Raw genomic sequence first — 19,965 nt, 5'->3', positions numbered from 1 at the left:
TATGTGCTACAGAGAACTCAAATAAATACCAGTAGCTTAGTAATGAATTATGAATAAGGATATCAACTTTATATGAATATGATATATATATATATATATATATATATATATATATATATATATATATATATATATATATAAATATATATATATATATATATATATATATATATATATATATATATATATATATATATATATATATATATATATATATATATATATATATATATATATATATATATATATATATATATATATGTATGTATACTAACAGTGAATAGGTAATAGAGAGCAATCGCCCAAGGAGGGACTAACGGTTCTGACTTACGGGTGTACAAGCAAAACCCAAAACCACCTTACACCCTCCATGTCAAGCTACTGTCTTGCTTTTTTTCTCATTAGAACTATATTCCCATGTAAGATGATATCTATTTTCTTTCGTATATACATCAAACGCTTGTTCTATTCCTCCTCTTCTTATCTGATGTTGTTTTTCTTACTCTACCGTCCTCGATTTTTTCTTTTTAAATTTTGCTCCCATTTATAACAAGCCTCGAAATTTATTTACAGTTTTTGTCCATGATAGAAACCTTTGAAATATATATATATATATATATATATATATATATATATATATATATATATATATATATATATATATATATATATATATATATATATATATATATATATATATATATATATATATATATATATATATATATATATATATATATATATATATATATATATAATGTCCCTGACTGACAAACATACATTCCAAAAATATGAACTGGAACTGCAGTCGTGTATATATTTCTGGCGTACAATGCGACAATTCACCGGCCGAGTTAAATGCCCTCTTGGGAGCAATAAAGAGCGACCCACCAGCAGTAAACTCCAAACCCCTTTACAAGCAAGGAGGGGCAAAGATGAGGTCAGGTCAACTGGTCAGGTCTCTGGCTTACGAGGTCACGGTACCATTAATTCAGGACAACGCCCTTCCTCACATCAACATGACTGCTAAACTTACGTTTATTTACAGACGTTCAACATGAAAGAACGTTTCTCATAAAAGTCACTCTATTTTTCTTTTGTTAGATACTAAAAGAACGAACTTCAAGTAATCCACGAACGTCTGCAGGAGTGCCGGTATTGTAGGAGTAGGAGTGGCTGCGAGGGGATTATCAGCAATAAAAGCTTTCCCCGTTTCCTCCTCCTTCTTCTCCTCCCACTCCTCCTCCTCCTCCTCCTCCTCCTCACTCTCTGGACATAATTATGTGTTAAAATTCGGCGGCCTTTCAAGGTGGGATTATAGCTACAACTTAGATCGCCCAGGGAGGCGCATGGAGCAGGCCAGGAGCGCTAGATGCTGTCCCGTAGACCAGCTCTCTTGGCATTGGTACGCGAGCGTGTGTATGTGTGTGTGTGTGTGTGTGTGTGTGTGTGTGTGTGTGTGTGTGTGTGTGTGTGTGTGTGTGTGTTCTGTACGCCCACACCGTGTAAGAGAAGACGTGTCATCATTTTCTATTTGACTTTTTTTTAACCTTCCTTTTCCACACGTTCACCGACTCTGTAATCGTATGCATACCACTTCATGTGAGTTTCATCTTTTTTTTTGTCGATTTTCTTTTGAACACTATATGCACGATATACTCAAGGGAAACATACTATTGCTATCTCTTCGAAAGCGGATTTCTATATCTCACTTTATTAACTTCTTTATTTTTTATTTCGCCTTTGAAAATATGCCTTAGATAACGACGTCCTTTAGAAAACGAAATGTTAGAGCTGAAAGGTTTCTTGTAAAGGGATGCACAATGGCCACATCACAGCGGTCCGCTTGTGTGAAATCTAGCAGCACAAACACACACACAACCCTGAGATAAGTATCATTTCTTTCACAATCTTGGGTGGCGACTCAGCGACAGTCAAGGGCCGAGCAGCAGCGCAGTAGCAGCAGCCGTCAGGTCCTAGCAACAACAGTCAGGGCCGAGCAACAGCCGTTAGACCTGAGTTGCAGCTAGGACCGAGCAGCAGTAACCCTTCAGGGCCCAGCGGCAGCAATCAGGGCCGAGCTGCAGCTAAGGACCGGGCAGCATTAATCAGGGCCGGCCTGCAGCTAAGGGCCGAGCAACAGCAGCAGCAGCAGTCTTGTGGCCAAGTAGTAGCACCCGGGAGCCAGAGGCTCAACCGGTTGGGTCTGCGTCCCTGGCCTTGTATTTGTACAGCAGAGCTCCAGCCTGGGGTGGAGGGGGAGTTGGGGAGGCTGTCCGTCAGCCGCCTGGCCAGCGTCGCCCGATGCCCAAGGAGGTCGGTCGCTTCAGGCCAGGTTGTAGTTAGAGGATGAGACTCCGTGTTTGGGGAGGGAGATTGTGGTGGGTGGTGGAGGAGGGGGAGGAATAAGGAGATTCCGGTTTTTGGGGAGGGATCGTGCAGGGCAACAGCGGCAGCAACAGCAGCAGCAGCAGCAGTATTAGTAGCAGCAGCAGCATCAAGAGAGCCGCTGCCAGACTACTTCAAGGGAGTGGGGTCAAGGAGTATATTACTAGAGCAGGTAAAGCTAAAGTGGGTAGAGGTGCTCGAGCACCGCCACATGATCGGCGCTAGACCGGCCTTATAGCGTGGTCAGGCCGTAGTCCGGCTTCATGGCTCCGTGTGGATAAGGTGCTGAGATGGGGGTCAAGCCAGGAGGCATCATGCCCCCGCCCATGTGTGGATAGCCAGGCGGATGACCTGACCCAGGGTGAGGGGTACCTTGCTGCTGCTGCTGTTGCTGCTGCGCTGCCTGTTGTGCTGCTGTCTGTTGTTGTTGTTGCTGCTGCTGTTGTTGTTGTTGCTGTTGCTGCTGCTGGTCTGGCGCAGCGGGGTTCTGCGTCGCGCTCTGAGTCTGCCCTTGGTTCTGCTGCTGGTTCTTCGGCGTGACGGTGGTGGTCACGCCCGCCGGGTTGGTCTTTCTGCGCACGTTCTTGGTGTTGGGGAGTTTGTTGTCCTTCTTCCACTTCATCCTCCGGTTCTGGAACCAGATCTTGATCTGGCGCTCCGAGAGGCAGAGGGAGTGGGCGATCTCTATCCTCCGCCGTCGGGTCAGGTAGCGGTTGAAGTGGAACTCCTTCTCCAGTTCCAGTATTTGGTGTCTGGTATAGGCCGTCCGCTGCCTCTTGGGCTCACAACCCGGCTGGAACTGGCCATTCGCTGCAAAAGAATAACAAACAGACCATCTTAGCCATCGTATACAGAATGCAGAGTACAGCAGCAAACAGACCATGTTGCTTCCCTCTGTAAACGTTTGCTCCTATACCATACACTCCGCCCTTACCTACTCTTCCCATATCCCCACTAAGACCCGTCATAGCAACTACAGTCCTACACAAAAACACTAATATCCTACGCTTCTCCCATGAGTGCACCACACACTTTGGCGTCCGCCATTACAGGGTCCCTAGGTTGGGATCCCTTGCCTCAAGAGACCGCTGGAAGGATTCTCACCCCCCTCCCTCTCTCTCTTCCCCCCATCCCTCCCTCCCACACTCTCTCCCTCTCCCTGGGACTTTCTGATCCTACACACTAATGGGCAAGTCTTGTGAGAATCACTAATTGGACGGGATTTCCTTGGACGAGGGCTGTAAGTGTGGATAATCGCCAGGAAACTTCTACGTTTCTATTTCTCTCTTCTTGATCATTCTAGTTGGCCCAATAAAAAGAATTTTGTTGATATCAGAAACAAAGATTTTATACTGAAAGAAATCAAAAACCAAAGTAATTTCAAATGAATATATATATATATATATATATATATGTATATATATATATATATGTATATATATATATATATATATATATATATATATATATATATATATATATATATATATATATATATATATATATATATATATATATATATATATATATATATATACTATTTTTTCTCGTCACAATGTTCCACCTTTACAGATAGATTACAAAAATAAGTTCAACTTACCGTATAGCGTCCCCGCCCCTTCTGCAAAGAAAGTAAAAAAATTGCGAAAATTATGTTGGACTTGCCAGTGATTCTGATCCTTAAGATACATCAAGTAAATAACTTGAGAACACACACGTTCCCGTCAGGTTATAACAGAAGAAGGAGGAGTTAAGGTGTCGGAACGTATAGCCCCCGTTCAAGGTCTGGTGTCCTAGACTTAGTGATTGGTGTTCGTGTCTTGGCTTCGGTCGTCTATAGGACCGGGATGAACTGGTTCTGTCTCGCCTTAACCATATCCTCAAGGGACACTCTTGGAGAAACTCTGGGATGTGGTTTCCTTATGAATTCGTCCACTGTGTGATTTGTATACATGTAGGATTTTCCCTCAGAATGCCAGGACGTCGAGCGAACGAGGTTCCCGTCAAGTGGGAAATCAATGATCAGCGTAACATGGCTTCACTCCCGCCGAATAGAATCCGAAACCTTTTTTCCTAGCCTTATCCTCACTGCTCAATGTTTCCCCATATCCTAATTAGGTTTCCTAGGATCACTGTATAAGCAGAGGCAGATTTCAGAGCCGTGTTTCGTTTCATGAATTACTTGAATTAAAATCCTCATTTTGGGGATTTTACAGTGACAAACAATGTTCTCTCTAGGACCCTTAAAGAAAAAATCTAGCAAGATGGAGGCGATCAACCTCTTTTGTACCCCTCTGGAACCCTATCAGGTCGACAATGTGGCATTCAGGATAACTACTTTAGATTTTCAACTCTAGATTTCTGGCTAAATTAATCATCATATGATTCTGTGTGATGGCAACATATAACACCATTTAATGAATCCCTGTTTCGATAGAGTGTCACTTAGAGGATATGACTTTGGAAATTATCTTTCTGTATATAAAGGACAAGGTGTAGATTACCTGATATGCTCTCTCTATTTTGTGCTAGCTAGCCTTGAGCATATCCAGGATGATGATTGATGTTTCTGTATATGATATGACTTAACAAGAGTGGATGAGAGATGAACAACTTTGAACTACATTAAATCATCGGAGAAAATACCTACTTTTCTATCTAGGGCAAGACATTTCAGCTCACAGTAATAGATTACCTTAATAGTAAACACAATAAATAGATATATCATGCATGCTAAAAGTTATCATACAATAAACATTCAAAGCAAAAAGAAACTAAATTAATTGAAGGAAAATATCAAAAGTTTATTGATTACATTTCTAACAGGTAAAACTTACATTGAAATATACCACTTCAAGACTTTCAGTATGAAATACAAACTAGTTGTAGTACAAAAATATGGAAGGCAAAGTAATGTAGCAAATTCATTTACAAAACTAAGAAGAAAAAATATCAGCATTCCTATCTACAGCATCAAAAACTCTCTGGATAGAATGCTTGCAGAAAGAAATCCAAAACGAAAGACAGTGCATAAGAAAAACAAATAAGGCACAAATTTATACAGCTTTAGTTACTCACTAAAAACCCTAGACCAAAATTAGATATCAAATGCAGAGATTATTTTCTCACATATCTGGTCATTGCCTCAGTGAACACACCTATGGTTTCCCATCTTTCTCTTCCTTTTCGACGGAGATAATGCTACATCTTTATCATCAGATAACTATTTTTTTATCCAGTTTGTTTTGATTAAGTTTGATTGATCAGTTCAAGATTAAGTCTAAAGCTGGTTACGTCATGGGAGGATATATCATTGATATATGATATATGATATATGATATTCTGAATCTCACTCCACTCAAAGCATTTCATCCTATAGCTTTTGTGTTCTATGACAGGTCCTCTTGAATGCCATCTCTACATACCAGCCAAATATGTCGATTATCCTCAATTTCGATTCTTTATCTTCTGTGGCGAATCATTGCCTTACTCTCATTCGTGGATTTGTAAGTTTTGTAAGCGCCTTCCTCTCTTTTAAGGATACTTTAAAGATACTCTCAATGAAAACTGGAACAGGTATCCAAATAGTACGTGTGATCATGATTACAGAATTATACGATATATATATATATATATATATATATATATATATATATATATATATATATATATATATATATATATATATATATATATATATATATATATATATATATATATATATATATCCTTAAGAACCTTAGTAAAGTTGACCGTCATACAGGCGTCTGTAAATTTAAGAAATGTATAATGACTATAGGAAATTTTAGTTAGTGTAATTCATCCTTAAGGTAATCGAACCGCAACTTTTCTGAAAGGGGATTTGAATTAAAAACTAACAAGCGACTAATAGATATTGAGATATTTCAAGGTTCTTTGACAAGTCATCATCATTTTGTACGCGAGATTTAAAAGTGCTACTTATCAAGGGAATCAATGACTAATTAGCCATATAATCCAATAAGCTTCTAATTATCAGCATATACAGCTTATAATAAGCTTCACCCGCGGTAGTGATTACAGAGCGTACAGGATAACTTAGCGCAAGTGTTTTCACAAATCCACATACACAGAGCGAACCAAGAAAGACATCTGAAAAAGAGTTGATGAATTCGGATTCATTTTTCAACATAGGCAAACTAAACTAATGTGGCGAAAGGAAAGTGAAGCGAAACAGTCAATAAACTTACTCCTTTCCGTTACTGACTGGATTTACAGACTGTTGTATAAAGGTATATGAAATGTACTCATATGGCGCAATGTCATTCAGTGGTCCTCCTGGGAAAGCTGTTCATTCACAACGCAATCGTAAAGTTTAATTCATACGATTGATGGTGAAGGGTTGTCTCATTTACCAATGCACATCGGTGTTTATCTAAGTGGTAAAACAAAGCATAAAAAAAGACATACTTAAATAGGATTACTCATATAGTCAGGAGAGGAATTGCTGATGGAAACCCTTTTCGCAAGGGTAGGTAACTCTAGCCAGTAGAGTATATAGGCAAAATGCTACGACAACCAAGCCAACAAAGTGTCTTTTATACAGTATTATAATCTCATATAAGTCATTCTGAGGAGCAGTTGATTTGCCGGGGCAATCTAGTTTGCTGTCAGATTTGTACTAAACCTTATTATCTAGCCAAGTCATGTATGTTGTCACATAAAAATGTATAATATCTGGGCAAATAAATCTGCAACAGTTATGACAGGGTTACTTGGCCAGGAAATGCGTACGTCGGAAGACATACTATTCCCACCAGGAAAAAAAACCATGTTTTAGTAATTCGAGAAACCCACGCAGAAGAAAGAAAAGACTAGCGTTCATGATGTGCGATAAAGGAAAAAGAAAATTGAGTGACTTCAAGGTTCTTAATATTGATTATAATGTCCATGACTTGGAAGAAATCAATCAAACGAGATGACAACGAGAGAAGTGAACCTCCTCTCTCTCTCTCACACACAGGGAGAGACTAAATAAAACTATTGTGGGTGTTCAAGATGAGGCACATATCAGGTTCTAAACTAATCAAGTTTTACCCATCGTGTAGAACGTTGCATTAAACTAGTGAAGGAGGCATCAAGTTCTGTATAGTATTTGGATCTGATTTTCATAATGGATATGATGAAGGCTAGAATAACATCTCATGATTCAGTGTCGGTTCAAGAGAGACCAAGAAGGATTTTTTTTTTTTCCGATTTACCATCAGTGTCGAAGAAACCTAGATTTTTATATATATATATATATATATATATATATATATATATATATATATATATATATATATATATATATATATATATATATATATATATATATATATATAACTAATTATTGTCGTATATTTATGTAGTTATTGATGAAAATGACCAAAGTCTTTTACTTTTTATTTCATATCAGTTGAGACGGGCCCGTAAATTCGTCACAGTCAGCAACACTAGTCGCTGTTATCTTCCGCTTCTGCAATTCTTATCAGTGATATCAAACACTCAAAACAGGAGAGCCGAAAATTTTTAAGAAAGAGATCTCTAAAAAGTACCCTCCAGATGTGCTGGAAATCATTTACATTACACTATTGATCACTTTAGCGAGGGTCATATTTCTGACATTCTGTTAAATTGCTGCTTATCCCTGGCTATAGAACAGTGTTCCCCAGCTCACCGGCCGCCATTTCGGATCTCAGCAAAAAACAGGAGAATTGGATTACCTTAGGATTCGTTTTACTGTAACCACGAACGTAATGTAATATCAGAATGTGATTGCAAAATATATCATCGTCACTCTGGCCCTACCTGAGGTATTAACCTCAGGACATCCCCCGAGTTCAGGGGCTCCTGTTGCCTGAAGGCTGCTATACATTCAGTGTGTGTGTGTATGTGTGTGTGTGTGTGTGTGTGTGCGTGTGTGTGTGTGTAAACTGAACCTTCACTGTAATTTGCACTGGCTCTTGTCGTGATATTTGTTTTCCGTGGAAATGTATTTCTAGCTTGTTGGTCTGTTGTCTGTGAACTAGTTTAACCTTGTGTTCCCTTTGATACAGGTCTATTTCGTGCCATTACGAAAGACCAAGTTGTTTTATATGATAATTGTAGTTATCTTTTCCTCTTCCGACTTTGCGTCGGGAGAAAATGAATATTTGCGGTCTTCACCTGTAAAGAAATTTACGTTATTGATTTATTTGTGTTATATTTATCTTAATTTATCGGAAGGAATCAATGTATCATCTGTTAGCTGAAATCACTTGCACTTGTTTTATCTGATCAAACTCGTTTGTTTATGTGGAGTCTGTTGTTATCAGTCGTTTAGACAAGATTATTCAATAAGTTTATGACTATCCTTTTCGATAATTTCATAACAACTATACTTTGATGATATCTGTTCGGTTATTTCAGGCATTCGTGCATATATATCTTCTCCTACTCCAAAAACACAGGCTATTCTTAGCTTTTATGTTATATATTGAGCCAGTGCTATCTCGCTACTGAAGGCTGAAACCAGTTTGTATTTGGGCTCAATGTTGAGACTCGTCTAAGCTATCCCCGCCGCCTGCCGAGACGCATTAGCCAACAAGGAGAAGCACAGATAGCCAAAGGAATGAAGTTTAGAAAGCAGAGACTAATGACAAAGAATTGTCGCATGTTTTGTAGGCACACGCGGCTATGATGGTTGAAGTACCTCACTTAGTCGCTTTTCCCACAGCAAATAAAGGGAGGTTATGTTCCTTTCCTCCACAATGGGTCATCGAGTTCCCATCTGGATCAACGCAAGAATCGAAATGCAATTGTATTCCCAGATCTTTCCAAATCATCAAATGGAATAGAATATTAATGTATTGAACGAATAGTCGCTGTTGAATTGGACAAAAATATAGGCATCTATCAAATCTATGGTGTTTTGGGATTTCGTTCGTAATACAAACATGCAATTCAAGATATACTAACAGTTTTGTGGAAAACACATAAAGGGATTTAAAAAATTAGCTAAATAGGTTTCTCTGACGATGATGGATTAGATCACATTATAATCCATCATTAGAGATTTCTTAGAAAAAAAGGATATATAGATAAATAGATAAATAGATAAATAGATATATATATATATATATATATATATATATATATATATATATATATATATATATATATATATATATATATATATATATATATATATATATATATATATATATATATATATATATATATTTATATATATATATATATATATATATATATAAATATATATATATATATATATATATATATATATATATATATATATATATATATATATATATATATATATATATATATATATATATATATATATATATATATATAATTTTCTTTCCAACAGGATATTCATTTTTGTTATTAGTTTTACGATACATTAATCATGATGACTTTCGTATCATAAATAACTACACCCTTGACACATAGACTTGGTTGGTCAGCTTGGATGTTGTCTTGGAAAATGAGTGATCGGCTCCACAAGCCATGATTTCAAGAATCCTTCACCATTTAAGAGACTTCTGGTACTATCTGATACACTCAAGTGGCGCTGTCTTCTGCTTCTACTACTCCTTGTAGATGTTGTAAGGTGGATGTTGAAGTCGAAGGACTCCTTCAAGATGAAATGTTTTTGGATATACTTAATAAACGTTTGATGTGATAGAAGGAGCCATTCAGCAAACGTTTGTAGATGTTTGTATGCGAAAAAAAATGGTAATAGAGTATTTCCTTTATTTTAAGAGCTATTCAACAGCCTATATATAGATACCAAATACACTCAAGAATCGCCCAGTGCTATTCGCTACATTCAAATACTTTTTTCTCTATCGTCAATTCTCATGGGTATTCTTCGACAAATGATGTGTTGCAACGAATGCATTTAACAAATATGTTGTGTCTGATTATTCGTTGGAAAAACGATCAGAACCAGACGATAGAGTCTATGTAAACCACAGGTTGTAGACGACGAACATAATACTAACAACAGTAAATCAAAGAATAGATAGATATGTATAGTAACAGATAAGCAGAGTCTAAACTTGTTATCGTATCTGCACACTTAAGAAAAAATTTGTCTAAGTTCATCAAATGAATAGTAGCAGATACATGATAAACACAAGTGTTGTCCATTTCTTTGAAAGCCATGTGTTCGGTATATTTCTTTTCACTGATTGATTTTACAACATACTAAAAGAAGATGAGATTGTAAAAGAAAATTCTGTAATCATATCATATAAGCTTTTGAGGCGACTTTGAAAATAGATTCTTAAACAGTATCAGCAGACGGATTACAAAAATTCTAATAATTTCTAGTTCGATATCTAAGTTTAATATTTTGGATGGTATTTGAATAATATGTTATAGAGTAGTTAATTTCATATATAGGGGCCCGATACTATCTGGGAGACGGCACAGATGATATAGACAGATAAATAGAATAATCAAAATCTTTTTGCGAAATGTTTAAAAAGATAGATAGGTCAAATGAATAGATAAGCAATTAGAAAATCTGGAAGTATCAAAATCATCCCAGAATCACTACACAAAAAAAAATTATCATCATTCATGGTGGATCATCCTAAACTTATATCACAGGTATTGCTCCTTATGGGCATGGCATACTTATTGCCTTCAAGATAGACTGGGATTCTGCTTGCTTGGCAGGTAAGTGTTTTGATTGCCTTTAAGTGCGTATGATAAAGAGATCCTCTGAATACCTCGACAGTCTTCAAGTGCATAAGGTAGAGAGACTCGGCCACTCTTCGTGTCTTTCCAAGTGCTCTTAAATGCCTTCTTTTCCTGCACGATTACAAGTGTCTTAAATTCTGATCATGTATAGGGGAGGCAAATTATTCTTTGGCCATAGTATGAAACAACAGTCATAGTTGGTATGGTAACGAGTGCGTGAGGGAAGTAGTAATGTCTTATGAAGCTATAATGACAATTTCAACATGCTCAACACACTCTTATCATACACTCAGGTTTTGCTACATGATTTCGTCTAGAGTGTGAAATGAAATGCACTGATAAATAGATTTAAAGAGAAACTAAATCATACTGAGGGGTAGCAATAAGTATAAGTACGACCCTTGATACTTAGCAGAAGCGATAAAAAGTATGCCTTTTGATACTGAACAATAGTTGTATACAGAGGTACGCCTTTAAACATAGAGACGAAGCGATAAAAAGGAGCGCGACCTTTCGTACTGAGTAGTAGCAATTAATAGACGTATGACCTTTGATGCTATATATAGCAGTAGATATAAGTTCGACCTTTAACAATGAGCTGTAGCTATAGATAGAATTATGAGTTTTAACGCCAAGTTGTGGCGATAAATGTACCCACGACCCTGAACAATTCGTGATGGTAATAAATAGAAGTACGACCCTTATAGCGAATGATTTAGTAGCAACACAAGTACGACCCTTATAATGAATGATTGAGTGTAAACACAAGTGCGACCTTGATACGACCCACCTCTATGCAATCACAGAGATTAGAAATACGGCCAATAAGAAGTCAATAACTGCTATAGAATTGAATTAGAATCCTCCATAGGCGACTGATGAATTGGCGAATGATATAGAAATGCTAATCCAAACCCTTGCCTACAGATAATTGCGAAAGATTATAGAGCGGGTTGTGGTATAATCCGATACGCAACGCTCCACCAATAAGTGCCTTTTGAAGGATGTGAGCACATCTTTTGTTTCTATGTTGATAATAAAATGTATGTATAGAGGGTCTAATCATGATTGATAAGAAATGCGTTACCGCTTACGTTCTTAAGTTATATTTCCTTTACACTGAAAAATAGATTGATTGATACTGTAAAGTTATAAATTGAAGAATATGATTTATAGATAACAGACACACACAAACACACACACACACACACACACACACACATATATATATATATATATATATATATATATATATATATATATATATATATATATATATATATATATATATATATATATATATAAACTTTGAATTTGCATCTGTTTTATCAGATGATTAATCGCAATGTATTATTTCCTCCATTTCCGTCGTAGTCCAAAAGAGGTCTGGCATTATCCTTTCCCCATTCTGCTCCCGTTGGCAACGGTAAAATTCTGCGTGGTTACAATCTGCCCAATTTACCAGCTAAAGATAAAACGTAAACAAAAAGAAGAGGAAAAAATGAGAATGAACAGCATATAACGAATAGGTTTTAATTTATTTCTATTAATTCCTTTTAATGCCGAGCCAGTAATGGGTATAACCATCCTATTTCCTATTCTTTTTTTTTTTTTTGAAAAGTGTGGGAAATAGGAAGCCATTGATTTGGGCGGTTATGCCAACGAGATGAAAATGTTTCCGTTTTTTAACTACCCTAAACAGCAACAACCCCTCCCCCTTCCCCCCACCTTCCCTGGCTGGTGGTACCTTTTTTTTAGGGAATAGGAGAGAGAGGGAGAGAGAGAGAGAGAGAGAGAGAGAGAGAGAGAGAGAGAGAGAGAGAGAGAGAGAGAGAGAGAGAGAGAGAGAGAGAGAGAGAGAGAGAGAGAGAGAGAGAGAGAGGAGTGCAACGCTGGCTCGCCCTTCCCCTACGCCAGCCCGATATCCCAAAACCCAGTACCACAAAATGGCGCCCACAGCTCCCCTCTCTCTCCTCTCTCTCTCTCTCTCTCTCTCTCTCTCTCTCTCTCTCTCTCTCTCTCTCTCTCTCTCTCTCTCTCTCTCTCTCTATGTATGGAGAGATAAACATCTGGGTTAAATGTTCAGACGCTTATAGATGTGCAGGGAGAGTCACATATAAACATTTGGGTTGGATGATTAGACATATATGTATGTGTAGAGGGTTGTATATCAGAATATGATGATTAAGAACTCACGTGCGTATGTATAGAAAAGATAAGCTTTTCATCTCTGAGATTTGTAATCTAACATAGCAATAGATAGAACCTTCCCTTAGCATAGGAAGTCCTAACAAAGCCTATGGGGAAAGTGCGGTAAAGATAAGACGAGATTTATTTTTCTTTAGGTGGGTGGCCAATTTACTGGTCGATGATAGAGATGATGTGATTATGACGCCGCTCTCTCTCTCTCTCTCTCTCTCTCTCTCTCTCTCTCTCTCTCTCTCTCTCTCTCTCTCTCTCTCTCTCTCTCTCTCTCTCTCTCTCTCTCTCCTGCTCCGATGCGGATAAATAAACCGTAAAATAAATGAATATATTAGTAGCTGGGAGGAGCAGAGTATCAAGTCTATGTTGAAGACAAACACATGGGAAGGGGGCGGTTAATAAATCTGCTCTCTCTCTCTCTCTCTCTCTCTCTCTCTCTCTCTCTCTCTCTCTCTCTCTCTCTCTCTCTCTCTCTCTCTCTCTCTCTCTCTCTCTCTCTCTCTCTCTCTCTCTGCCTCCTTCCTTCCTTCCTTCCTTCATCACTCTGTAACAGACAATAGCGACTAGACAGGTCCACCACTCCTCCTCGACCAGCCAGGCTCTGCCAGTTAACACCAACAGGAAGTGGTGTAGAAACAGCTTACTTGCTGTGGAACAGAGAAGTTCTTTCGCCTTTCATTATCTCTTTCCTCCTATCTAATCCTCTCTCTCATTCTCCCTCGGTACTTTTCTTTCTGTCTCCCTTTTCCTCTTTTCTTCCAGATGTCTCCAGCTGTCTCCCGTAGCTAAGGACGGTCTTCGGCATCATCTCTCACTTCTGTTATCATCTCTCCTCTTGTAGTCTTCCCCGTGCACGGGTTTCCTCAGACCATTAAAAGCAATTGGTAGAAAAGCTAGATTGCGGAAGTCATTTGTGGGTAACTGTGTAGGCCTGATTTGGACAATGTTTTGGGCGAATGGCTTGTTGGAGGAATTGGTAAAGGAAAAAAAAATCTCTTAGCTCCTTCCTCTATATCGCCTTTTGAAGGTTATTAAACAGGAGGAGGGGAATAGCCAGTTCCTCACTCCCGCTCCTTGAAGTCGCCTTTTATATCACGCAGAAGGTTAACAAAGGCATTATTCTTTCTTTCCTGTCTCCAGGAATTAAGTTCATGAGATGAAACGTGATGAAGGAGAGAGAGAGAGAGAGAGAGAGAGAGAGAGAGAGAGAGAGAGAGAGAGAGAGAGAGAGAGAGAGAGAGAGAGAGAGAGAGAGAGAGAGAGAGAGAGAGAGAGAGAGAGAGAGAGAAATGATAATACTCTCAAGCCATTAACCCACCTGAGCGTGTGTGTGTGTGTGTGTGTGTGTGTGTGTGTGTGTGTGTGGGTGGTGTTATGGCTAAATGGCCATAAACTACTAAATGAGTCATTAGGGCAGGACTCCCTACACACACACACACGTTTGAGATAAAGATCACCTCAATAATCGTCACTTTTCATGAGAATGAATTTCAATTTTATCTGGACGCGACATCTTCCGGTAGACAGGTAGAAGGGTAGATTAATCAAATATACATCAGATACACCTGTATAACAGCCATTGATTAATTAAAAGGGGAATTCGCATGGCAATCAATTCCCTTAATGGCAGAAACAGAGAATCGAGTTCTATATCATGTCTGAGCTCCTGTTGTGCATGATTTTTTATCATCTTTGATTGATAATAACTGATAAAGAGGGGAAAATAATGGAAGGAGCGAGGTGAAGGACACAAATGATAAAGAATTTTATATATTTATATTACCAGCACCCCGGGGAATAACGTTTAAGACGTAAAAATGAATCAGTTCATTAACTTTGTCACTTAAAAGACAATCTGAAACTACAATGATAGATTCCACTGGGCAAATAAATGGGCTTGAAATCCATAGGAATTAATCTCAGTGAATTGAAACTATTCTAAGAACGATGCTCAGGTATTTGAATAAATTCTATTCATTACCATTCGCACTTAGATTATAACCTGATATCATAAAGAAGGAATGGAAACAGTCAGCGACTGATGTGAATGATCTTATAGGACGAACACTGAGGGGAAAATTTCTTTAGAGATCCACCTGTCCCTAATTTTAAGAACGAGAAAAAGACATTTAATTACTAATGGAGGAAATCATTTCTTCCATAAGATAAATGAAAGAGAAAAACAAAACGATTCCTATATTCTTTCTGTTATGACAAGTCGCCAATTTGGTTTTCAGACTCGTTCCTGACCTGCAAGTAACCAGATTCGCGGATTCATTAAAAGAAAAATTCAAACATATAATAAATGAATACTATAAAGAAAATACTCTTCTTTTTAAATACATCTAAAAAGTAAAAGAAACGTCAAAAATAAATTCAGCCATACTAAATCTGAAAGAGAAAAGGAATAACAAGTATATGGATTAATAAGATATGATAGAAATAATCATAGAAAATAAAGTCATTAAAATTTGATTTATCCTGTCGCTTTGTGGGAAGATATACGTAGGGTGTAGATGAACTGATCAACTTTCTAAGTAATTAAGCCCGTAAGAAACTATTGCAACAACCGGATGCAAAACAGAGACCGAAAAAAAATCTTTCTCCAGATCTCTTCAGTCTCTTCCTCATACAACCTCCCATACCTCCAGAAAATCACAACTTGAAATAACCTTTTCAAGGCACGCGAACTCACAGTCATATCACAACACCCTGACAACATATCTATTTCCCTCAGGATATCGTATAATAACTCTACGAAAACAAACATGTCTTATGGAGTAAATTCGGAATATGAAGAAACAATCCTTTCAAGAAATAAACACCTTAAGTGGAAATAAAAACATCTGGTTGAGGTATGAGACGAAAAGGTGACTAAGAAGCAAATATCTAAAAGAAATAAATTTACCACCTCTATAAAGAATAGAATAAACTCGTCAAAAGAAATGAAAGGAATGAATGAAAATATCAAGTCTTCCTACAACAACAATAACGGGAAGGGGTTGCCCTCTAAAAACCACACTCCTCTGCAAGGAAATAAATTCATCTCCCCGGAAATTAACACCACCAAACCTTCTCCTCACGCCTACTCCTCTTTGTCTCTACACACTCAAGATTTTCACGGCCATTTGTCCTCCCCTGATGCAGAAAATCACATAGAGCGTCGACGGAGGAGCCGAAGAAACAAAGAGGGGGAACCACGCATCTGTTTTACCCCTTGCATATGGGGCGTGTGTCTTGGGGGGGGGAAAACTGGGGAGAAAAGGTGATGAAGATAGGTAGGGAGAGAGAGAGAGAGAGAGAGAGAGAGAGAGAGAGAGAGAGAGAGAGAGAGAGAGAGAGAGAGAGAGAGAGAGAGAGAGAGAGAGAGAGAGAGAGAGAGAGAGAGAGCATAGACAGACACAGAAAGCAGACACAGAAAGGATAAACACACTTCGAAGCTGACGGAAAACGTAAGGGATGCCATGTTTTCCGAGGCTTTTTGCTCCCTAGAGCGCACTCTTTAAGGTGTAGTATATAGGATGTACTCTCCTGGGTGTCGGCCTTTTGATGTCTCGCCATAAATGATTCCAGAGGCTGCCATGCCTCATATCTATGTTTGGGGAAAGGTTCCCCTCGTCTTTCTTCTCCAAAAGTTCACACCAATTTTGATGGAGGATGATGTTGGTGATGGTGTGTGTGTGTGTGTGTGTGTGTGTGTGTGTGTGTGTGGTGAATATGATTAAATGATTTACAAATTTGTAATATACTTAGCACAAAATGCTTTTAAGGGAATTTCGTGCAAGATGTAGCGCACGCTAGGTTAACTTTGTGTTAGCGGTGTATGCAGAAGGTGTTTGGGAATTTTCCTGATTTTCGGTGATGTTTGAAATATTGCTTGACATAGTTCCTCTATATATTGTTTGTTAAGGTATATATGTATATATATATATATATATATATATATATATATATATATATATATATATATATATATATATATATATATATATATATATATATATATATATATATATATATATATATATATATATATATATATATATATATATATATATATATATATATATATATATATATATATATATATATATATATATATATATATATATATATATATATACACACAAGAAGAAATAATTGAAACCTCTGCTATCACTTTTACTATCATGAGAAAGCTTGGTAATTACAAAGATGTCTTCACTGGTATGTTTGGTATATCACAAGTAAGGAGCGTCTTCCACCTGCAGCGGAGCAACTCAGTAGTCATAACAGCGATCCCTCCTCACTTCTTTAACTTACTGATGCATCTCAAGGATAAAGTCTTCATTAAGTGAGGAGCGACGAAGACTGAATATAGAGGCGACGAGTTACTCCGATCCGAGGGTGAGGAGGAGGAGGAGGAGGTAGAGATGGGATGCCGAGCCAGGGTAGGTGATGAGAGAGAGAGAGAGAGAGAGAGAGAGAGAGAGAGAGAGAGAGAGAGAGAGAGAGAGAGAGAGAGAGAGAGAGAGAGAGAGAGAGAGAGAGAGAGAGAGTGTGTGTCTACAGGAGACCAGTGAAGCGACAAGTGCACGAGAATGTAGTGATGAAGAGATGAAGTGAAGATACTGAGAAATGATAAGAGCAATTCCGACGTCTGGTTTAAGATGATGGTTTGCCACATATATATATATATATATATATATATATATATATATATATATATATATATATATATATATATATATATATATATATATATATATATATATATATATATATATATATATATATATATATATATATATATATATATATATATATGTTTATATATATTTCTCTCTTGATCATGCTGTTGTAAATTCAACACCCAAAGGACTGTACGGAAAATGTAGGTTTAGTAATCCCCAAACGTGCATGAAGGACAACAAAGTAATCTTTTGGAAAAACACGTTCCTGGAAAAGTTTAAAGTTACGTCTTCAATGTGACAAATGTAAAGCGGTTGGACGGAGTACCTGTGGGCGCTGTGGTTCTAGTCTTAGCGCGTCTCACGAAGCCAATACGCCACCAAAGATGCCCTGTGCTCTACACATCTTTCCTCTCCATCTCCTCCTCTACCAACAGACGTAGCGCAACATCGTCTACACATTTTATTCAGGTATGGAAGCTCAATATGACGTAATGTAACGCGTCTCCGCTTCATCAGCCGTCGATACAAAGTCGGAGAACGAACGCGCGTTAGTTTGTCATTGCTATAACAAAGGCGACGAACGATAATGAAGTCCGCTGCATGGATATAAATATATATATATATATATATATATATATATATATATATATATATATATATATATATATATATATATATATATATATATATATATATAGTGAGGAACGATTGTAAGAAATATGAACGTATACCTCATATGTTCTGGTGAAATGGGAATATTATAAAAATCAATCCAGGACAGCATGAGTGAAGACCTACATTTTGGCAGTTAGCCTTCATAAAGACGAAGGGGAATCAAATAGAATTGGAGAGAAATAGATAGAAATCATAAAAGATCCTGCTGAAAATATTGACTATTGCCTTAGTCATTAAAAAAAGATCTATCACATCTTCCTTTTGATACAACTATTTTGAACATCTATCTAACTTTAACTACATCTAATGAGGCACTGCCAAGTAACGTGAGGAGATGTATTACACACATCTTTATGTGGTGGAAGAGTTAGCTAGAACTTCTACTGGTTAAAGCCTTTGGGAAAACAATTCTTGCAGCGCTGTGAGAGATGTGATATAGATATATCATTTAAGTAATTATTTAGTCGCTAAATATCTTCCTCTAAATATCTTTCTATGTATCATGAGACATACCAGACAGCTTTGTCATGTCTATATTTCAGCTATAATTAAAGAAAAATAAGAAATTATTACTATTATAATTATTGATACATATCACATAATACCCTCCAACAGCTAAGGTTTGAAACTATATTCAAATACATGTATGGTTAGATAAATAGATAGATAGAAAGATAGATAGACATGCACGTAGAGGTCGTCACGACTCTCTATTTGTCAAGGTGGAAAGAGTGGATGACGGCGCTCATGACGGACGGGCCGGCTACCGCAGGCTACAGCTCCTCCCTCAGTTGAGTCGGCTCCCTGAGAAGGAAGGTCTTTAAGACGTCGCTCATTAAAAAGACATTATCCTAAATGGCCTCCGATCAGCCGTAAACGCCGCCACTCTTCGCAAGTCGAGGATGAACGTCAACACGCCCTCGAGGATAAGGCCAGGCTCGAGTGTCACTCCGAGTGACACTTGAAGCGTGTACCCTCAGTCCCAGCCAACACTGGACGATGAAGCCACTTACAAAACAAGCTCGGGGGTCAGCTTTCTTTTTTATTATTATTATTTTTTACCTCTTTAAGAAAACTTGTCCACGGAAGGCCATCCACCAGTGGCTCAGCCGAAGGAAAAACACTGTCTTATTGATATAGATCTGATAAGCGTTAGCCTTGCTAACCTTAAGCAGAAAGCGTTGACAAAATACGGAAGCACGAACGCCAACTGGTGGAGGAACGGTGAAGGAATTGCAGCCTGAAGCCTGGAGACAGTTAAGGCTAATAGGAAATAATACATATACGAGGA

At 37.6% G+C, this 19,965-nt stretch overlaps 1 protein-coding gene across 2 annotated transcripts in view; it reads right to left on the bottom strand.

The window, feature by feature from the left end:
• Positions 1-740: 740 nt before the first annotated feature.
• The window catches only part of LOC139756579 (homeobox protein Hox-A4-like), a 37,840-nt gene continuing 18,615 nt past the window's right edge, over positions 741-19,965 (bottom strand). The window contains exons 2-3 of one of the 2 annotated variants that reach the window (XM_071676206.1): positions 3,989-4,009; positions 741-3,198 (exon numbers count right to left, since the gene is read on the bottom strand). In XM_071676206.1, coding sequence (XP_071532307.1) covers positions 2,621-3,198; positions 3,989-4,009 — 599 coding nt within the window. In that variant the 3' untranslated portion in view covers positions 741-2,620. The remainder of the gene's footprint in view (positions 3,199-3,988; positions 4,010-19,965) is intronic. The other variant, XM_071676207.1, reaches the window with a different exon arrangement.

Source organism: Panulirus ornatus, chromosome 22, assembly GCF_036320965.1.
Source record: "Panulirus ornatus isolate Po-2019 chromosome 22, ASM3632096v1, whole genome shotgun sequence".
In the NCBI taxonomy this organism is placed as follows: Eukaryota; Metazoa; Arthropoda; class Malacostraca; order Decapoda; family Palinuridae; genus Panulirus; species Panulirus ornatus.
This window is presented reverse-complemented; position numbering and strand designations above follow the sequence as displayed.